The sequence below is a fragment of the Protopterus annectens genome, chromosome 7.part1 (genome assembly GCF_019279795.1).
Source record: "Protopterus annectens isolate FY-2018-M chromosome 7.part1, PAN1.0, whole genome shotgun sequence".
Taxonomy (NCBI): Eukaryota; Metazoa; Chordata; order Ceratodontiformes; family Protopteridae; genus Protopterus; species Protopterus annectens.
The window spans coordinates 424,506,474-424,527,093 of record NC_056740.1 but is presented as its reverse complement, the minus strand read 5'-3'; the positions used below and the strand labels follow the sequence as shown (position 1 = coordinate 424,527,093).

Below are 20,620 nucleotides of genomic sequence, written 5' to 3'. Positions count from 1 at the left end.
AGACGCGGGGTGCTTCTCCTACTGTTGATTTGGTGGCTGGTGACTTTGTAAAGAGCAGTGTAGTAACTCAACAGGGAAAGATTGTTCCTAAAGATGGTGTGAAACGTAGAATTGATTATGCTTCTCAGAGAGCTTTTACAGTATTTGGGCAAATCATTACAGCTGCTTCTGCTGCATGATCTTGTGTTGCTCAGGCAATTGTGTCTTGGTTAGACTAGTTTTCTCAAGCTTTTCCTGAAGATTTAAAAGAGCATAAAAGTTTGACTTTGCTTTAGTCTAGTGCCAAGTTTCCATCTGATGCTACACACAATATTGTGAAGGCAGCAGCATGTGCTTCAGTTGCTCAGACCACAGCCAGGAGGGCATTATGGTTATGCAACTTAGAAACAACCACAGGGCTGAAAAAACACATGCGGAATCTTCCTTTTAAGGGTGATCAGCTTTTTGGAGATGGTATTAATGAGTTGATAAAGCAAGTTAGAGAGACCAAGAAAAAACAGTGACCCTCTAAGAAAAATCTTGACGACTGGATGGGAAATAGAAAATTCATCGTGGGGATCACTTCTGTGGCACTGCTTGACAGGGGCACAGGAAAATAATTTTCTTGGGTGGCGAAAGCCAGGGGAACCTTTTGGCTAGGCTTATATAGGCCTCAGGGCCAATAGCCTAGTACCTACCTATGAGCCTATGAAATTACTGCTGCTTGAGTTATTAGGTTTTCCAGATACTGCTCCAGTAATTTAGGGAAGTGATAGAGAAGCAAGTTTTGGAGTGTTTTCTGTATGAAATAGTTAGAAACAGTTATTGAGGTATAGGACATATGCACTGCTGTTTGGCTTGTTTTTAGCAGTTAAAAAAGAAATTATTTTTCAGTATTTAATCCATGTGAATGAAACCTCTCTGCAAAAAGTGTGCATTATGAGAGAAAATCAGAGATGTTTTGCACAAGAAAGATAGTATTTACAGTGAATAATGTTCTTTGTAAGGAAACTGAAGTTTGTAATAATTGGAACTGAAAGTATGCAGACTAGAGCAGAGGTACATAAAATGAAAACTAAATTATATAAGTTAATGTGCTTCCTGACAAGCTGATAAGAGTACATGGAAAGAAAGAAATGTATTTAGCATTGTTCCTTTTCTATCTTGTGTGTGTGTGTGTGTGTGTGTGTGTGTGTGTGTGTGTGTGTGTGGAAGTAGACTTTTATGATGGAAATGTTCTGAATTGGGCAGTTTTGTCATTATTGGTTCATACATTTTGTTTCATTGCCTACTGGACAAATGTTCAAACAATAAATTTAAAATGCTCTCTAACTTAAGTCTAACAAGTGTGTGGTATATGGCTACAATTATTAAAGTCAGGAAGGTGCATCAAAGAATGCATGCATGTTTTTTGTTTTGTGTGCAAGGGGCCTATGATTTGAAAACAGCCCAAAGGTAATCTTTATCCACCACTGGACAGATGCATTTTCTTTGGATGTGGTGTGGGTTTCAATGAATGTGAGTTTCAAGGGCAGATATTTTCAATGTGAGACAGTATTGCTTTGTTTACCAGATATCTATTAGTGTTTGTGCATTGTGCTATAACATGTAAAAATAAAATCCAAATCATTGTAGAAGTAAAGCAGTATGCACATATTATTGTTTATGGTAAATGGGGCGAAATAGCCAGGTAATGGGACATTGGGATGGCTGCAGGGGGACTCTGGTGCCACATTTTGGTTGCCTGTTCTTCAGTTTGCGTTTGAAAGTTGGTATCCCACAATTCCATTGGAGTGAGTGGGGTTGTGTAATTATGTATGCAAATTTTATGTTAATCAGCGTACAGATTTGTACCTATTTTTCATGGGCCTTGTCCAGATTTTTGATGTTTCCAGGTTGAGAGGTATGGGAGGAGTTAATTTTGTACTTTGGCAGGTGATTAAGTTGTATTGCCTGAGCTATAATGTGATTGGAAAACTGAATCAATTGATTGGTGAGGGGTATATATATTGGTGTGCCTGCTAGCAAAAGTATTCTGATGAAGTTCATTTTACCCGGATGAAAGCGTTCAATGTTTTATTAAAGTTTGATATTTGCTGTGTGCCACCTTGGACTCCTGTTCTAAATTACTAGAAAATGGAAATCAGTCTAAACCAGCTGTATTTGAAGTACTGAATATTCTAACAGAGATAAAATAACTAAGTGGGATCCTTAGAAAAGCGAAGGAGCAAATTATACAGAAATAAATGGAAAACTGCGGGAACAATACATGCAGAATAATGTTCAGGATGAGATACTTTTAAAGGAAGGCAGGAATTGAGCAATTTATGTAATGTTGGACTGATAGTTATAAAAAGGAACATATGTGATGTAGAATATAATTTAAATGGAACATAATATGTTTTTTCTTACATATTAATGTATGTTTGTCTATGTCCTTGTCTTAAGTGATAATTTAATAAAGGTGCTAAAATAGTTACGTTGGGAGCTCTGGAACTAAAGGTGGTGCTGGCTGCAATCCTTCTAAACAAACGTACATTAAGGAGCTTGAAACTTAATCACAATATTAGATAGGATGTTGTATTCACCCTCCTACATCTCTGATTCAGGTTTCATACAGTCACTAATGATCAAGAACAAGTCAGAAAGGACATTCATAAACTAGTCTTTAGAGTTTTCAGCCAGTTCTGAGATGGAGTCAGGCATGAAGATGATGATGAACAGCAATGCTAGCACTGCTACCATAGCAGTAGCATCCACCACACTATGAGTAAGATGACTTGACTAGGCAACACAACTGGAAGTTGACAGGTGGGAACAAAGCTTGATTGAAGCGCCCAATTAGGTTAACTCCTCTACAGCCTTGGCCATCTCTCAATATGAATGTGGTAGTTCAATGTATTCAAAATGAAAGTGGAGGATGTGAGCACCAGCTTCCCAAGTCTATCCAAAGCAGACAACTCTTTTGGGGGGGGGGGGGGGGGGTGAGCAGCTTTGGACTGAAAACTCAAATACACTACAGGGGGGTCAGAGGGCTATGAGAGGTATACGGTGAACAGTGTTGGCATCAAACTGCGTTTCTGAAGGGCATGTCCCTATACAAATACAGAAACCCCACCAAATATCAAACAAATCATATATATGCTAACATAAGGGCAATGCTCATGAGTATAACTTTTGCAGGTGGACACACATGGGCCTCCTCACAAATCTGGTTGAAGAGTTAGGGATGAAGTTTTGGATGTGACCAAGATGACTCAGGATTGACAGCTGATCTTGACAACAGAATAGCTGCAGATGAGCGTGAAAGTGAGAAGTGAAGGCATTTTTGCCCAACGTGGGGAAAGAACGCAGTCCAGCCTGTTTCAAAACCAGCACCTACCACAGAAATAAGTGGAAGGTATGCAGCATTTCTACTGGGGAAATTTGCTTCGATGCATCAAGTAGCATCTTTATTATAATGTTCGTGTGGCATATGCTGGAATGTGTATGCTTACAGGGGAAGGCATGGTATACTCTAGCACACTTCTGAGTGCGCATATCAGCTTCTGGGCAGGGTTAAAACCAGAAAACAGAAAACAAAATGGTGTCTTTTTGGATAATGGTCTTGCCACTATTATCTTTTACTCCAGAAAGGAATGGGCCCAGCAATGGTGATGGCCAGCAAGGACAGAAAAAAAATCTGCTGGGGGCATGGGAAGATGATTCCCTGATCACATGTGAATCAGGTGCACCCTTGCCAAGGAACACAGCGGAAATACTGCAAGTTGCTAGTTTGTAATTGATCATGCTTCTGATGCAACAATTTGGAAGAATCTGTCCAAGAATGACATTCCTCCAGGCAGCTGATGGGGTGCACTTCTCATGTTCCCTTCATCATTGGCTGCTAAAAGATGCAAGGCTGATTTCCCTTGCTAGAAGATGTTAAACTCACTACCAGTGAAGAATGACTTACGGGAGAATTTTGCAGGGGTGGGATCGCAATGACATTTATCCTCCGATTCCCCTTTATCTTTCCATTCTATTCTGGTAGCAGTCTGGCCCTCCTTAAGGAGCAATTCTTACAAACACATCTTCACTGAGCTGCTGCAGACCTCAAACCTTTTCCTGTGTCTCCTGTAGATCACTGGGGTGAAGAGAAGGCATGTGGGGCCAATGGCTCAAAATGCACTCCTTTCCCTGGTAACATATACAGTGCCACTGAGGGTACTGGATAGTGATACGATGACCACAGGAACTCTTGAAATGTTTTTGCATTTTAAGAACTGAATGCATTTCCTATCATAAAAATTAGGATCAAGATCCAGGTTTTATAGAAATCAGCAAAGACATGCATAATGCAAGAAGCTAGATGCAAATTCCTAGTCCAGATCATGACATGCATTATCAGAAGAAATGTTTGTTTCTAAATATACAAGACAATTATGAAATGCGGTAAGCAGAGGATTATCAGAGGAACTCCTAACATTTTCCCACTACACAAAGCCTCCAGTGTTAGAATTACAGTTAACCCTCCTTCCCACAAATTAAGATCCCAAAGGAGAATATGAATTTGTTGTGGGAGTTGGGCAGTTTCTCTCTCTTTCCCTATCTCCATCTAATGCTGGAGAAAGACAGCTACCATATAAACCTTTTTTTAGACTGGAATGGATAATGATCCAAATCATAACAAGTGTTTCAAACAAAACAAAAACGGAACCTGCACTAAAAGAAAAATAAACTTAGTGGATGGTCCATCAATAGTGCCGTTCCGCCAGAGTAAAATTCACAACACATAATTAATTATAAGTAACCTACAAAATCTTAAAGATGTTCCAAGAGAAACACTATGCAAATAGATCTAAGAACCACCTATACAAATGATGCAACTTAACGCTGCATTGCAAGTAGTTCCAATGTCCAAGATCAACCCCATCAAGAACCAGCCATCTCAAAAGAAAGGACATGTGCTCCAAACATTTCCTTTCTAATGAACAGAAAAAGCACCATGATTAGGCTGCAACTGTTTTGCACAAATTTTTCATGTAGGGGATGGAGGGAGAGAAACTGGTGTAAGACTAAAGATTTCCACTAAAGAAACATGTCCATATAGTAAAATCAAGTCATAGCAATTAGTTACATGCCAAGATCTTGAAGAGTCTTGGGTATGGCTTTGGACATTCAAACCACTTGGAAAAGCAGTGTTGCAGGCTTCAGTCTTATAGCCGTAATGGCACAAGTGGGTATAAATCTACTCAGTACATTTCTGATAAAAGTGCATCAGCTGTATAACAGGGAGAAAAATTAAACTTACTGAGCCATGATGCACAGCAAAGTAAACATGATGCAAAAGGCTGCCTGGATCTTGAAATTTCAGTTGAAGGACATCACTCTAAACAGGAGTGTCAGCTGAAAGCCCAACTGTATATTTAACTGTCAGCATCCCCCACCTAAAAGCAAAATGTGAACATACTCTGAAAATATTGCGCAGGACAATGTTTTTTTTAGTCACCAAAAATTTGAGGAATGACTAAAAGCAAATCACATACTCAGACTGCCTAGCTGCATCAAAGTAGGTGTTCTCTGGATTGCAATTTGACCAGTGTCTAAGAGAGGGAAGAGTCAATGGGGTCAGACTTCAAGTAGGACATTAAACCTTCACTTCTGTGCTCGCTAACTGGATTTTAGTACTGGCAGCAGCCACAGACAGGTAGGCATATGATGGTCCTAGTTGGCAACCTGGCAGATACAAAGTCAGGGATTATTAGGAATCCAACAAAGGCATGTTCCTACAAACGCTGAGGATGAAATGATGACTAAGATGATGGCAATGCTCTGGGGATCATGGAGGAGCACATGCCCCCCAAGTCAAGAGTAGGGTGATGGCATGATCCAGATGATGTACATCCCAAGAAAACACAGTCCAGTGGCAACAGCAGATCCCCCAAAAGTGAATAATCCAAAAGAACATGAAGCACAGGACCTTGAGGGTGACCGTGGATGTTGTTGCTTCCTTCAAATATGTGAGATGAAGCAGTGTGTAGCCTACAAAATCATCACAAGCAGGCCTAAGGACTGTTTATGATCGCAGTAATTCTGCAGCCCTTCATCAAATTTCAGCACTCATGGCGGATCTATTCAATGAAGATGTCTAAGTGGACCTAATGCAACAACATTTTAATCCAAGTTATGACCATCCCAACCACTTCTAAAACCTACCATATCTGTTGCAGAGCACTGATAATTTGCTACATCAAAATGCCTTTGACTTTAAGAATGAAAATAAAATGAGAAATATTAACAGTGAAAGCAGCATCAGCAAACAGACAATGTCTTATTTCCCAACAAGTGCTAATATTAGTACTATGCATAGCTATCAACTACCCAGATTTTATATTTTGCCTGTTCCTCATAAAATTTGTGGTTTTCTGGCAAATATGTAAGGATTAAGTTCACTAAATGACAGACATTTGAGTGTCAAACTTGATATCCTTCAAAAAATGCATAGTTACACAAAACCTTTTATTCAAACAACTTTCTTAGCTTGTAAAAACAATATTTAAAATATGTCGCTATTTTTGACTTTATCCAGATTTCTTGTACCAAGAGGCTGAGAGGTATTGCTCAGCAGCACAGGTGAAGAATGCCAGTTTTGTAGAGATAAACTAAAAACAGGGTATGACACACACTAGGTGCCAAAGAAACCTTGATGAAGCCCACCTGAAATAAACTTTTTTTGTTTTCCTTTTGTTTCATCACCTGCTGACAGTCAGCCTTCTTCCAATAAGCCCTGAGTCCATCTGTTCCCTTAAGAATAAAAATCTGGTCAACACCCTAGGAAAAAGACAAAAAGATGACTACAGGAAGTTATGCCCTGGTCATCCACAGAATATCAGACTTCCCTACAGCCATCTGCCTACTGATCCCCCACCCTGTCACTGGGTATATGCTAGAGTCTGAAGGCCCACATCGAGACAATATATCACCAACTCTCCCCGTTGCCTAAAAGAAAACCTAGTGATACACTACTCCCAAAGCTACTGTCACACTTCCTCCTCAGCTTCGATGGCCTGCAGGGAAGTCTCATACATTTGGATAGTTCAGGGATTCTAGTCAAGTCCTAACACAGACACTAGTAGCTGGCAGTCATGCAATGGCCTCATACAGTCCATGTGCAAACATGTTTTTACACATGTACTGAGAGCTACCATCAATGTCTTGGTAATGCCAGCTTCTGGTTGTAACTTTATTGCCAACAGACCTCCAATTGCCAGTGGTGTAAAGCCCACTACCCAGCAAGGGTAAGAAGGTACAAGGCTCTCCTTCTCACCCTCATCTGCCTGGCTGCTCCTGCACCCAAGCTGCAAATTCAAGTTCTGTCATATGGGTGACACTGAGGGCTTTTTTATGTACATTCTGGAACCAAACTCTGCAATCCAAGTATAATGGCCAGTAGCCAGACTACACTGGTAAAACCATGTTGCAACAGCTGTTAAAACTCCACGGTAAGAGGAGAGCTAAGATTTAGAGGTAAGCAACAGGTTGGCATCAATCTCTGGGTAACTTCTAAGTGGCACAACATGCTGCCCAGAGTGAAGCACTTTTACCAGTCCTGGCACTCCAACAGTAAACTTATGAATATCTTTGTTCCCTTCTTACTACCCCTCTGTCGCACACACAGTGACAGTGAATAGAAGGAGAGGTTCTAAGACTAGAATTCACCACAGCAGATGAATATTAATCAGTAACACAAAATGCAGAATATTTAACATAGCTGCTGCAAAGTGTATCTGAAATGGTGTCTTCAAATTTCATGGCAGAATCTGCCAAATAAAAGATTCTGCGGCCTACAGTAAAGCACTGTCCATTCTGAAGAGCTGGTCTAACTGTTACATAACTGGTAACTGGATCAACATAAGCAAACTTTAAAATTTCGAAACAGTCATATAGTTATTTTAAAAAAGGTACATCGCTGCAATGCTGATGCCTGTAACACTACAGATGGCTGAAAAACAAGCAGCAGTAATGCTAAACCCTTGTCCACAAAGATGTTAATTCAGTATGGAGAACTGACCACTATCAGCAAATCTTTTAAACAAAACTATTTATATATTGGATAAAATGAAACAGTTCATGACATATGCACAAAAACAGAAAAGAAAAAAAAATACTTACAGCTAAATCACTGTACAGGTGGTCACCAAAATATAACACGTTAGAACCTTGCCAGCCTGTTAGCCTAATAAAATCAGTCAGATTTCCCTGAAGAAAGAGGAAAAATCAATGGAGATGAAACTGCACACAAACTTTTTGCAAGAACAATTTCATGCAAATTGAGATTATAGCAAGACAGAAAAGACTTTCCGTTTTCAAATACCCTTAACTCTATCCTTTCAGTGACATACAACTCCCCCCCCACACACACACACACACACACTAGCAAATGAAATGTTTTAGTGTCATTATCACATCTGTTTGGTGTAGTTCACACCTACTGATACAGAACGCTATTAAATCCACCACTTTAAATTCTCGCACCTCACTATGAGGTAGTATGTTCAATCCATCGCTGCCTTTTTTTCTGAAAAAAAAAGTATTTTCACAAATTTCTCTATTCTCACTCCAAGTCTGTACCATGGCTGTTAGTTATCTTCAATGTGGAAGGTCAGAAGAATGTAACAAATTACTAGTCTCTTAACTAGTATACATATGCAAAGTCATTTAAGTGTGTAACTGCTACATCATCTGATACACTCCTTTTAATACTTTATACACTATTCTTTGGTTCATCTCTATGTCCTAAAGATGCATCAGCAACACATTTTGTGAAGTGGCACTATAACCTATCCTGCGGGGATAACACCTTCCTCTTCCCTGCAGCTCTGACACTGCACTTTGCCAATCAATGTTAAAGGCAATTTGAATTTTACAGCAACACCCTATGTTACATTAATATGCAAATCCCACCTTCTCTGAGAAATATACATCTACTCCAACTTAGTCAAGACTTGTGCATTCAGAATGAATGCTCTGCACTTCATGAGTCTAAGGCTTTATTTGCATTTTATGCCTAATTTATTTTATTTTGCATTACTTGCACATAACCATACTGAATGCGTTTACTGCCATATGAGAAAAGTTTAATAAATGTTCACTTACCAGTTAGTTAGGATACAAGCTTGGTGATGCAGAACTCTAACAAGGAAGCACTTAGCACTTCCAGTTTTGGTGTAGAAGTCAAGAGTTCACCTAATTCCTAATGACAATTTATGAGTTTATGGCAGTAAAGTTAATTCTAACAGATACATTAAAATAAGTACACGTGCACTATGTTAATGTATTTACTTCATTTTCCTAAGTAGACCATCTGAGCCGATGGAATTTTTTTCAGTGATAAGTGAGGAGATTTTAGTCCACAAAACTTTTACTTGTTAGCATATATGGGAAGTTTAAAAATGGTGGCATCTAGCTGCCTATAAACTTGCCCTACTCTTAAAATTATTTTTACTTCTTTCATCAAAATTTTACATTAAAAGTAACTACATTATGCATTTCTGCTGAATGGCTACATAAATTCCAACAGCCGCCATCAAATACTCTGCTGCAAACTGAGGTATAATCTCAATCTAAAGTCACTGCAAGTCAATTCATATATGAGGGGTAAATGATCTTAAGGGTGTGTGGTAAAAGTGGACCGCTGCCTCAGGTAATAGCCAACACCTGCCACACCTAAATAAGCTTCACACTTTACAGCTGCAGATAAGGGTTATAATGTCTCCCTAAGACTTTATCCATCTTAGATGACCCCTTCCAGTGCAGTCCTGCCAACAGTAACCGAAACCTGTCCATTATTCCCCAGTTCATAGCATCACAGTCACTAGACACACTACACCAGTAAAACCAACATGAACTACTTTTTTTAAACGCCTTAATTTAATTATCACTTGTGACATAAGAACATTTGCATTTACATAAAAGTAGACAAACTGTATTAAGAAGGTTATGTTTACAAAAAAATATGCATCACATTTATTGCTATATATCATATAGCCTAATCAACATTACATAAATTCATTCCTGCTCCCTTTTAAGGAAAAAAAAAAAAAAAAAAAAACAGGAAACAACTTTATTAGGCCATCACTTATGACATAGACAATCATACATTATATAAATGAAAACAAACCACACTTACACAATCCTAATTTCATGCATTTTAAATCACAAACCATACTGACACTCCCAGTTGCAAACATTATACATCACTTATAATCTACCCAATTGTTCTCAGTCAGACATTACATAGCTGATTTAAGTCCTACCTTGTTTTAAACCTCACTCCTCCCCAGTATGTACTGTTCCCACAATTCACATTTTTTCCTATGTATATATAGCTTTCTGGGACTGCCTGGTTGCTTCGCTGTGATACCTACAATATTATTCATGATTTATCTCATCTACAACGGAACATTTGCCTTGTGGGTTGCTTGCTGCTTTTTTCTACTATTTTTTTCCTATGTAGTTTGCTCCTATCTTTTACTAAATATCTCAGTTCCAGTCATTTTGTCTTTGTTACTATATTCTCTATTTCTAGTATAGTTTGCTCAGATTTTGATTTATATTTTCTAGTGACTTCTTTTGGCAGCCACCATAATTCCACACAGCAAGGCCTTATTATGTCTAGGCAATTCTGATTCTGTATCATATCCCAGAAAAATCACCTCACTCATCACACTAATCTGCCCACTCAGCATCTCCAGCACTGCCATCCTGCAGGGAATCCTTAAAGTCCACCAAATCACCACACTTACAGAAAATACATTCCCACATAACTCTTTCTTTACCATCACACCTCCAACATTTGCAGTCTACGGGAGGAAAAATTCTCTGGTCTACATTGGGTATAAAAATATGTATGTAAACATTTCCAAGCAAAAAACCTAAATCTTCTGGATTTTGTTGCATAGTTGGGAGACACTATATATATATATATATATACATATATATTTATATATATATTCCCATGTGTTTCTTTGTGAACTGCTTATGCAGTCTCTCTTCCCAATCCTTTCTAGCCTCCTGTGATTGATTCTTACAGTTATCATGCAAATTTTTATATGTTCTACTAATTATACCTTTTTTAATGGCAGCTTCTGTTCTAGATTCTACTAAAAACTCTACCAGTGCTGGTCTTTCATTTAAGACCCCAAATATCTTCCTCTCTGCCTATACTCTGATATCAATCCTTGACAGGGAAGACAATATCTTAAATGCAGTGGAAATAAATTCTTGTCATCTTCCCATTCTATCATCTTTCTCTCTCTAGTTATTTGCTCCCAAATCTCCCAAATACCTTGGTTCCTTTGTCAGTTTTGTCCAATAAATTCCACCCCTTCTTGCCAACTGTCTATATCCCTAATAGCAGTCCTCCCTATTGACAGAATCTTTCTCCACTCCCGTGTTGGCTTAGTTCTTAGGATACTTTCTGCTACTTTACAAATATAATATTCTGTATGATTATGCTCATTAAAGGCATGCATCCAAAATCCCAGTCTCTCCTTGTTTCTTGAGCTCCACGCTCCCTTTCCATTTTTTTTCGTCGTCCCTTTCCACTTTAAATTAGTTTTCTGTTTGTGCTATATACAATAGGAGCCTTAACTGTATAGCTATGAAATAACCCCTTCAAAATTGGGTAATCCCAATACTCACTGTTCTACAGAAGAATCAGCGTATCCCACTTGACTCTTATCTTCCCCTCCCAGATAAAGTCCTTTATCTCTTCATTAATTGCTATCCTCATCATCTCCTCTGGTTGATAAAATATGCCTTACCCGTGTACAAGACTAATGAGACTAAAGATTTTAACTTCTTGTATCTTACTATCCATATTCATATAACAAAGCCTCCATTTTCCAAGTTTTTGTATTATCTTTTGTTTAGTCTCTTCCCACTTATCCTTAGCTGCCACACCAGAATCATTTTAATCCATACTCCTAAATACTTCATTTTATCATGCCCCCATAAATAAGGATATTGCTGAACCAATTTGTGTGCGAGTACATAATTTACCGCTACTGCCTTTGTTTTACTTTTATTAATTTTGTATCCCGAAAAGAATTGAAACTGTCTCAAAATGTTACAACACTTTTTTTCAGGTATAAAATAATATCTGCAAATACAGTCAGCTTTTCTTGACTACCAACCTGATTATATCCATGAATGTCTGAGTCCCTTATTTTCTTTGTCAGTGGTTCTAAATATAATGCAAATAACAAAGGGGAAAGAGAACAGCCTCCCTGGTTACTCTGCTCAAGCAGAAATTATCAGACAGGACCCCACCCACTTTAGGTTTTGCCTGAGATCCCTCATATATCCTCCAAATCAACCTTATAATTTTTTCAGGAAATGCAAAACCTTCCATTGCCCTGCTTATAAAGTCCCAGCTTACTCTGTCAAATGCTTACACTGCATTAAGACCCACCAACAACAATGGTATTTTCTTACATTCTGCTTCCCTCTGGCTCAATGTTCTATTAATGTTAGCCTCTCCTCCACAAAACCACAATGATCTACATCTATGAATTGTTGGCATTACTTTTGCCATTCTTTTAGGCATTATAAACACTTTATAATTATGCACACGAACATCTAAAAAAAAAAAAAAACAACCAATGGATTGAGAAAAGCAGCTCCAAATGATAAATCCATAAAATGAACGTTTTGGCGAATGTTAGCACTTGCTTGGTAATGAGACACCACTTCATCAGACAAAATCAAACAAGAGCAAATCCATCCATATACAGCCATCCAATTACCATGCAACCAATCAAATCTCAAATCAGATAAACGTGTCCATTCACACAGAATACAATATAAAAACCTGCCATAAAAATAAACTATATATATATATATATATATATATATATATATATATATATAAAGATAAAACAGTAAAATATTGTAACAAAAAACAGGTATACAAAATAATTTCCTAGTTCACTTAAAAAGAGACCTATTTTAGCATTGGTTTCAATGGAACCCCGTCATTCAACCCTTTGCCCCACATCTGCTCTTAGTCTAATTATCCATCTCAGTATCATTAATCACATCACCACCACATTCATTTTCCTGAATAATTTCAATAACTAAAAACTTGAAGCAATATGAATGATCACAAACAGAAACATGTTTAGCCTAGGCATTCGTCATGACATTATTCCTGATAACTATGTGCTCTCGAATCCTGAATTTAAGTTTCCTATTGATCTTCCCAACATAGAAGGCCGAACAGGTACAACATGCAGCCAAATAAACACTCAAAGAATTGCAGTCCAGTACAGTTTTGAATTTAAAGAAAGTTCCATTGTCCAGATGTAAAATAACACCAGAGTTATCAATGTACCTGCAGAAATGACAGTTATTACAGGGAAAGGTGCCATAAAAAGAAGTTATGTCCTTACCATAACGTTCCATGTGGAGTGTTCATCTCGCCTTGGTTATTACACATGGGTTATCCTCGGCTCCGTGCAAGCTCTGCATCGAGAAGAAGCTCGAGGACATGTAATACCCATAATCCCCCTCTGCCATTACCTCAGATCTAGTTTGCAAGCAAACCAGACAACAATCACGCATACATGCCAAACTATATACATAATTACATATATACAAACATACCAAGGGTATGATAGCAACACCAACACTGCAACAGCAGAAGGAGAATACTCCAGACCAGGCACCAAATCGAACGTTCTTCCTAAGGGTGGGAAGGGTGGGAGTGTAATAACAAGTAGATGAACACTCCACATGGAACGTTATGGTAAGGACATAACTTCTTTATGTGAGAGTGTTCAATCTCGCCTTTGTTCTCCCTAGCTCCATGATCCTGAGGAACTCAAGGAGAACGTTCTTGAGCACAGTGGAACCAAAGGTTGCCCTATCCCTAGAAACCCTGTCCACTTTGTAATGAGAGATAAATGTATGTGGTTTAGCCCAAGTAGCAGCCGCACAAATGATGTCTAAAGGTAAACGAGCTGCATGAGCCAAAGATGTAGAAATTGATCTGGTAGAATGTCCTCTGGGTTTTGCTGATAATGTTTGATCAGAATTTTCATAAACATAAATGATACAATCAGTTAGCCACTTAGAAAGAGTTCGTTTCATAACTGCAAGACCCTTTCTGCTGTCAGCAAAAGCTATAAATAGCTGATCAGATTTCCTGTGATCTTTTGTTCTATCTAAATAAAATCTGAGTTGTCTATGGACGTCCAGTTTGTGCAACATATACTCTAATTTATTAGAGTGGTCTTTAAAGAAGGTGGGTAATTCAATGGACTGATTAATATTACTAGTAGAACAAACTTTGGGAAGAAAGGATGGATTAGTGCGAGGGATACTCTGTCAGAATGAAAAATTAAATAGGGATGTTTGACCGAAAGGGCCTGCAGCTCAGACAGATGTAATAGCCACTAGAAATAATGTTTTCCATGACAAAAATTTCAAAGTGCAACTTGAAGCTGGTTCAAAGGGTGGTAGCATCAATTTAGAGAGCAACAAATTTAAATTCCACGGTGATGTCGGGCTTCTGACTGGTGGTCTGATATGAAAGGAACCTTTTAAAAGGCTTTACAGAGTCTGTGAGCCATAATAGGTGCACCACTTTCTTCTATATGATAGCTAGAAATGGCAGCCAACTGTACTCTTACTCCTTCCTGAAATAATTCGTTAGAAATTCTAAGACCTTATTCAGCGGAGCTGTAACAGGGTCCAACTGATGTGACTCAGAAGACAAAACGTTTCCATTTACTAGTATAAGTCTTTGTAGTGGAAACTTTATGAGAAGCTACCAAAATATCTTGAACCGGAATTGACCTGGCTAAAAGGAAAGCGGAGCCAAGCTGCTAGATGGAGAGATTCAGGGATGGGTGAGGAACTCCTGACGAGTGAGTCAGTAGATCTGGCTCTGGGTCCAGCATCCAAGGTCCCGTGATGCAAGAGAAAGGGAACCAAATTTGACGAGGCCAGAACGGACAATGAGAATTATAGTCCTCTGAAGGTTGTTTGCTTTCTGCAGAAACTTTGCAATCAGGAAATGGAGGAAAAGCATATAGGAGACCGACTTCCCTGGAGGGGTAATAGGGCAAAGTAGCTCCTGCATTTGGCGTTCATTGGAAACAGATCGCAGGTAGGCTGGCCCCAAAATCTTTTTGACTGACTGAGGGACCACGCAATAGTATTGCCCTGCTCAGCCTGTCGACTATGGCGTTGGATGACCCGGGATGTGCGTTGCGATCAGAAAGCGACTGGTGGACTCTGCCCATTGCCAAATTCTCATGGCCTCTCTGCATAGTTGGTAGGACCTGGTTCCCCTTGCTTGTTTATGTACCAGACTACGGACATGTTGTCTGTCTGAACTGCAATGGTCCCTGGAGGAAGAAGGTGAGCAAAGTGTTGCAACGCCAAAACACTGCCCTCAACTCCAGAACATTGATGTGCAGATTGTACTCCAGATTGGTCCATTGACTGTCTGTCCCTGAAAGATGCCCCCACCCTATCAGGGAAGCGTCCGTGGTTATCGTGTGGGTAGCACAAATGGTCTTCCCCGGATAGGTTGCAAGTCTGTAACCACCACCTTAGGTGTGATTTGCATGTTTTCGTTATCAATATTTGAGTCAGTGGAAGTTGTTGGAATGACCATTGTGCAAATAGAAGCCATTGTAGCACTCTCATGTGCAGTCTTCCCAATGGTATTGCTATGAGAGCTGCCATGAGACCCAGAACTTTCAAAACAATTTTTGCTGGGGATTTTCTGGACGACAGCAGAAGGGAAATGTTGAATTGAAGTGCTACTATTCTTTCTGTCGGAAGTTTTAGAACTAACTATCTAATTCGCTCCTATGAATAAGATATGCTGTGATGGCTGTAGCAAAGATTTTCGAAATTTACTGAAATGCCAAGGTGTGTGCAAAGTTGTAGGAGTAATCCCTGGCATGTATCAGTTGACGCCTGGTGGTGGCAGACAGGAGCCAGTCGTCCAGATACGGAAACACCTGGAATCCCAGGCGCCTCAGATGAGACGCTACCACTGCCATGCATTTGGTGAAGACCCTGGGGCTGTGGTCAGACCAAAGGGCAGGGCTCAAACTGATAGTGACTGGCTCCCAGCCAGTGATCTCTGGCCTGGCCATTTTGATGTGGTAGTATGCGCCCTTCAGAGCTATTGAGCACATCCAGTCGTCCTTCCGTAAGCATCGAAGGAGCGATTGAAGCGTGACCATTCGAACTTTTCCTTCTTGACAAAGGTGTTGAGATGACTTAGGTCCAGAATTGGCCTCCAGTCCGTTTTCTTTGGAACTAAAAGAACCTTGAGTAAGTTCGAATCCTATTTGGTCCGCTGGGACTGGTTGGATGACTCTTTTTCTTAGCAGCTTTGAAATTTCTGTAGCTGCTGGGTCTAGATGGGGTGGTACATCTGGGAGTTTTCTTTGGAATGGGGGTGGATAGAAACGGATTTTGTAACCTCTGGTAACAATGCTTTTACCCAATTGTCTGAAGAAAGGTTTTGCCAGGCCTGAGGGTATAAAGCTAAGTGACCCCGACTGCCTCCAGAGCAGGACAGTCGGGCCTCCTCTCAGGAGTGCTGAAAAGGTTTGCCAGGGAGGTTATCCCTGTCACCTTGGTTTTGCGTCTTCCACCTCTGCCCCCCTCTGCCTCTAGATGTGTTTGGAAAAGACCCTTGGGTTTACGAAACCACATTTTCCCACCACGTTGCCCTTTGTCTGGAAGGGTGGAAAACGGACTCCGACAGCAGACAGAGTCTTTCCCTCCTGTTCACACCGGTAAGGGTCTCCTTTACTTTAGGGCCAAAAGTGTGGCTCCATCAAATGGGGCGTTAGTAAAGGAAGACTTGAAGGCTTCATAAGCGAACATAAGCGCATCCAGGATTGCCTACGAAGAGCAATCGCTGAAGCCGCTGGATATCAGCCTCATGGCCGAGTTCACAATGGACGTAAGGGTGTTGAGATGCGCTGTAACTTTCTCTGAGACAGCGGCATCTGTAGCACCCTGGAGGGTATCTCCCAACTCTTTGACTAGATCCCTCTGTAAACGTGTAAAATGGGTCAAATAGTTCAGGGAATGCAAACTGAAAATCATGGTCCTAGAATCTTTGTTAGGTGGATGGATAGATGAGGAAGACTTGCCACCACCATGGCGTCTACCGAACTCCTTTGGTAAGGTAAGCTTTTGCCTGTGTTTCCGTGATGTACTCATTTGGCTTCCTAGGGACAGGTTCCACCGTGTCAGGAGTGAATTAATTCCATTAACTCATCAAAGGGCGGAGTGACCCAGGAGGAGGAAGGACGGGCACCAAATGCCTTCAGCAAAACTGACTCATCCTCAGAAGGGGGGAGGGCTTGCCAGTCACCTCTCTGTTTAAGGATCTCCAAGATGTCAGCAAAAGAGACATCCTCTGAAGGTGACTTAGGGGACCCTTCTGACTCATCTAAGTCAGTATCAGATGTCAAGGATTCTTGTGGAGAATCCAAGTGTCTCCTCTTACACAGTCTTTTCCTAGGAACTTCTGGGAGCATCCGAAGAAGCCTCGGGTGGCTGAGACACTGGTGCCCGGCAGAGGAGGATAACGGTCCGGGAGGAGAAGTTGTACCTACTGATGTGGTTGTCTGAGTAGACAACACCTTCCTCATGGAAGAATCAGGACAGATCTTGTACCAGATCGGATGGAGTCGGTTCTGGCACCGAGGGCTCCACAATCATCAGGTCAGCGAACAGGTCTCGGAGGAGGAACAGATGGAGATAGTGGCAGGCCTTCAAGTCTCGACATCAACTGAGAGGAGACCAAATAAGCTTGGACAGGGCCGTATGCTCCATAAGTTTCTGCACCACACGGTCCACGCCGGTGTCGGAAAGGGCTCTAGAAGAACGAGTCGAAGGGATCGAAGACGGAGCCGACCTCAATAGAGTCGGTGGAGGGAGCTCCGTCACCGTTCCAAGACTCGAGGCTCGAAACTGCCAACAGTTGAACACTAGTCTGTGGAACCGGTGATCCAACTAGACTGCCGATGTCTTTGGCACTTGGATGCCTGGTCTGAAGCATCCAAAGCCTCCTGGAAAGAGGGTTTCAGCAATCCTCTATCCATCAGTTTTCTGTCATGACCCTCCCACTAAAAGAGTGACAAATAGAGCAGTCCTCTTGTAAGTGGAGAGGGCCAAGACAGTAGACACAGGAACTGTGGTTGTCTGTGACCGACATTTTTTGGCCACACTGACAACGTTTAAAACCAGATTTCATCTTTTCAGACATATTAACAATGAAAGAACAGTCCAGTCCAGTAAAAGTCCAATCCAGTAATAAATGTCAAATCCGGGAAAAAAAGTCTGATAAAGCTAAAAACAAGAAGCCACAAGTTTTTAGTCCAAGAAGTCGAATCCGAAGTCTAATTCAGTTATAACTGCCAAAAAGGCAAGACTACAAAGGTTTTAGTCACAAGTCCAAGAAAACTCTAACTCGAAAGCTAACAAGTTAACTTATTCTAAGTATAGAGAATTCTGACACTGACACACCTACTCTTACTTAAGTAACTAGAATTTAAAGAAACTTTCTGAAATTTAGTACAGAATAGATAAAAAAATCTTATCTGAACAGCCCCGAGCTAGTCTCCAGCGATGCGTACTGCAGCAGCGGCAAACTAGATCTGAGGTAATGGCAGAGGGGGATTATGGGTATTACATGTCCTCGAGCTTCTTCTCGATGCAGAGCAACCCATGTGTAAGAACAAAGGCGAGATTGAACACTCTCACATATAATATTATTTGACATATATAGCCTTCTATCTCTAGGATAGCATAATAACCTTTTTTAAGGACTTTCTATTCTTAAAAAGGAAGTTAGGTTTAACACCCACTATATTCCTAATGTCAGGATCACTGGTTAATGTAGACCAGTGTTTCGTTAGAATACCCGTTACTGAATTTGGTTGGTTTATCACCTCTAGCATTCCTAATCTCTGGTACTGCAGAAAAAATGGACCAGTATTTGTTAATGATGGCTTTAACAGCCTTGGTATCATGATTATAAGTTAGCACGTATCTTCTAACTTTACTAACATTACTTTGCTGAACTATAGCTATATTGTGGGGCTGCTTAGAGAAAAATTGGCTGTCGTCAGCATCACGTTCTTGAACTGTATTACCTCTAGTGTTAATACACAAATTTACTATTATAATCCCTACATATAAAATCATCTGCTGTATTATTTAATTGTAATATATCTTCAGTTTGTCCAATGGATCAAATCAAAGAAAAACTTTTATCGTATGACTTTTATCATATGACTTATTTAAATGACTTTACTGTTTTAAATGTTTATGTGCCTGAGGAAGCTTTTAAGTGAAACTGCAAAGTTGCATATTAAAGTATTTGACTTCAGTCTGGTGCCAAGTGGTTTATAGTGGATTTTTATCTTTTTTGGCAGTTTGCATTTGTTTTCACTGTGATTTACCAGTAGAGTCTTCTTTTTATTGTTTACAAGAAGTTTGTTTGGTTTGATCCATTGGACATGACTAGCACCACACCACTAGTTTTGCCATCCATGAGTGTGATGCCTATTGTAGGACTTATTCCTGTTACAGATTTGTTGAATATATCTGAAAATCCATTGCTCTCTGTGTTTGCAGAGAGTTGTGCACCATCTAATTCAAATGAAGGTTTAACTGAACAATACAAAACAAATGTAAATATGTTTGAGAGTAAACTCCAGTTGCTTAAGAGGCTGTAATAGCAACGTTTAAGTTTTGAGAGCTATATTAAGTATAAAATCATGCCAAGAGATTTATCTCGGTTAAAAATGCCTACGTATGCTTCAAAATATCCAGACTTGCTTTAAAGATGGCAAGCTTTGAATGTAACTTGTTCACTGCAATACATGTACATGATGAACGAGTTTTTTCAACTGATACAAGCTTAGTTAAGAAGCTAAGCTGATCAGCAGTACAATGAGTTAGTGGAAAAAATAGAGCTTAATCAGCATTCAAGTCTACTTTGCAAAGCTACTGAAAGGAAAGGGTGAAATCTTAAGAAATTGAGCTTACTGCCATCAAAAAAAAGAAAGTTACTGTGGGACTAACGACTTTAAAACTAGTCCAGTTTTTGCCTGGGCCAATAAGAAAAGGAATTCCTGGTCAAAAAAGAAAAGGAATTGTGTTCATTTTACCAAGCCATCCCAAACTCCAGCCTCGTTCAATATGCAAGTGATTCCACTATAATCTGTTCTACTTCCCAAGAAGTGGTCTCTGAAGCAAAATTACCAGGAATAACTATTGATGATCAATTAAAATTTGACAAGCATCTACATGTAAATATAAAAAAAAACTCATAAAAACTCTGTATGCTTTACCATCATAGTCACTTTATCTCTCCCTCCACCAGGATTACACTAGCCAATACATACCTTATCCTTTCCCTATTATATGGTGCAACTATCCTCACCAACCTTCAATCTTCCCTCAAAACTAAACTCTCATTTTATTATAACAAAATATCCAAGTTTGCTGCAGGTCACAGAGCCTCTTCCCACCATTGCAATTCCCTCCACCAATTAGGTTGGCTAGAGTTACCTAACTTACTTATACCAAACTCATCCAAGCACAT

At 39.8% G+C, this 20,620-nt stretch overlaps 1 protein-coding gene across 1 annotated transcript in view; it reads right to left on the bottom strand.

The window, feature by feature from the left end:
* Nucleotides 1-20,620, bottom strand: part of NT5DC2 (5'-nucleotidase domain containing 2) — a 996,759-nt gene that overhangs the window by 203,300 nt on the left and 772,839 nt on the right. Inside the window, exon 11 of the mRNA XM_044078885.1 lies at nt 8,134-8,220. Within this exon, the coding sequence (XP_043934820.1) occupies nt 8,134-8,220 (87 nt within the window). The remainder of the gene's footprint in view (nt 1-8,133; nt 8,221-20,620) is intronic.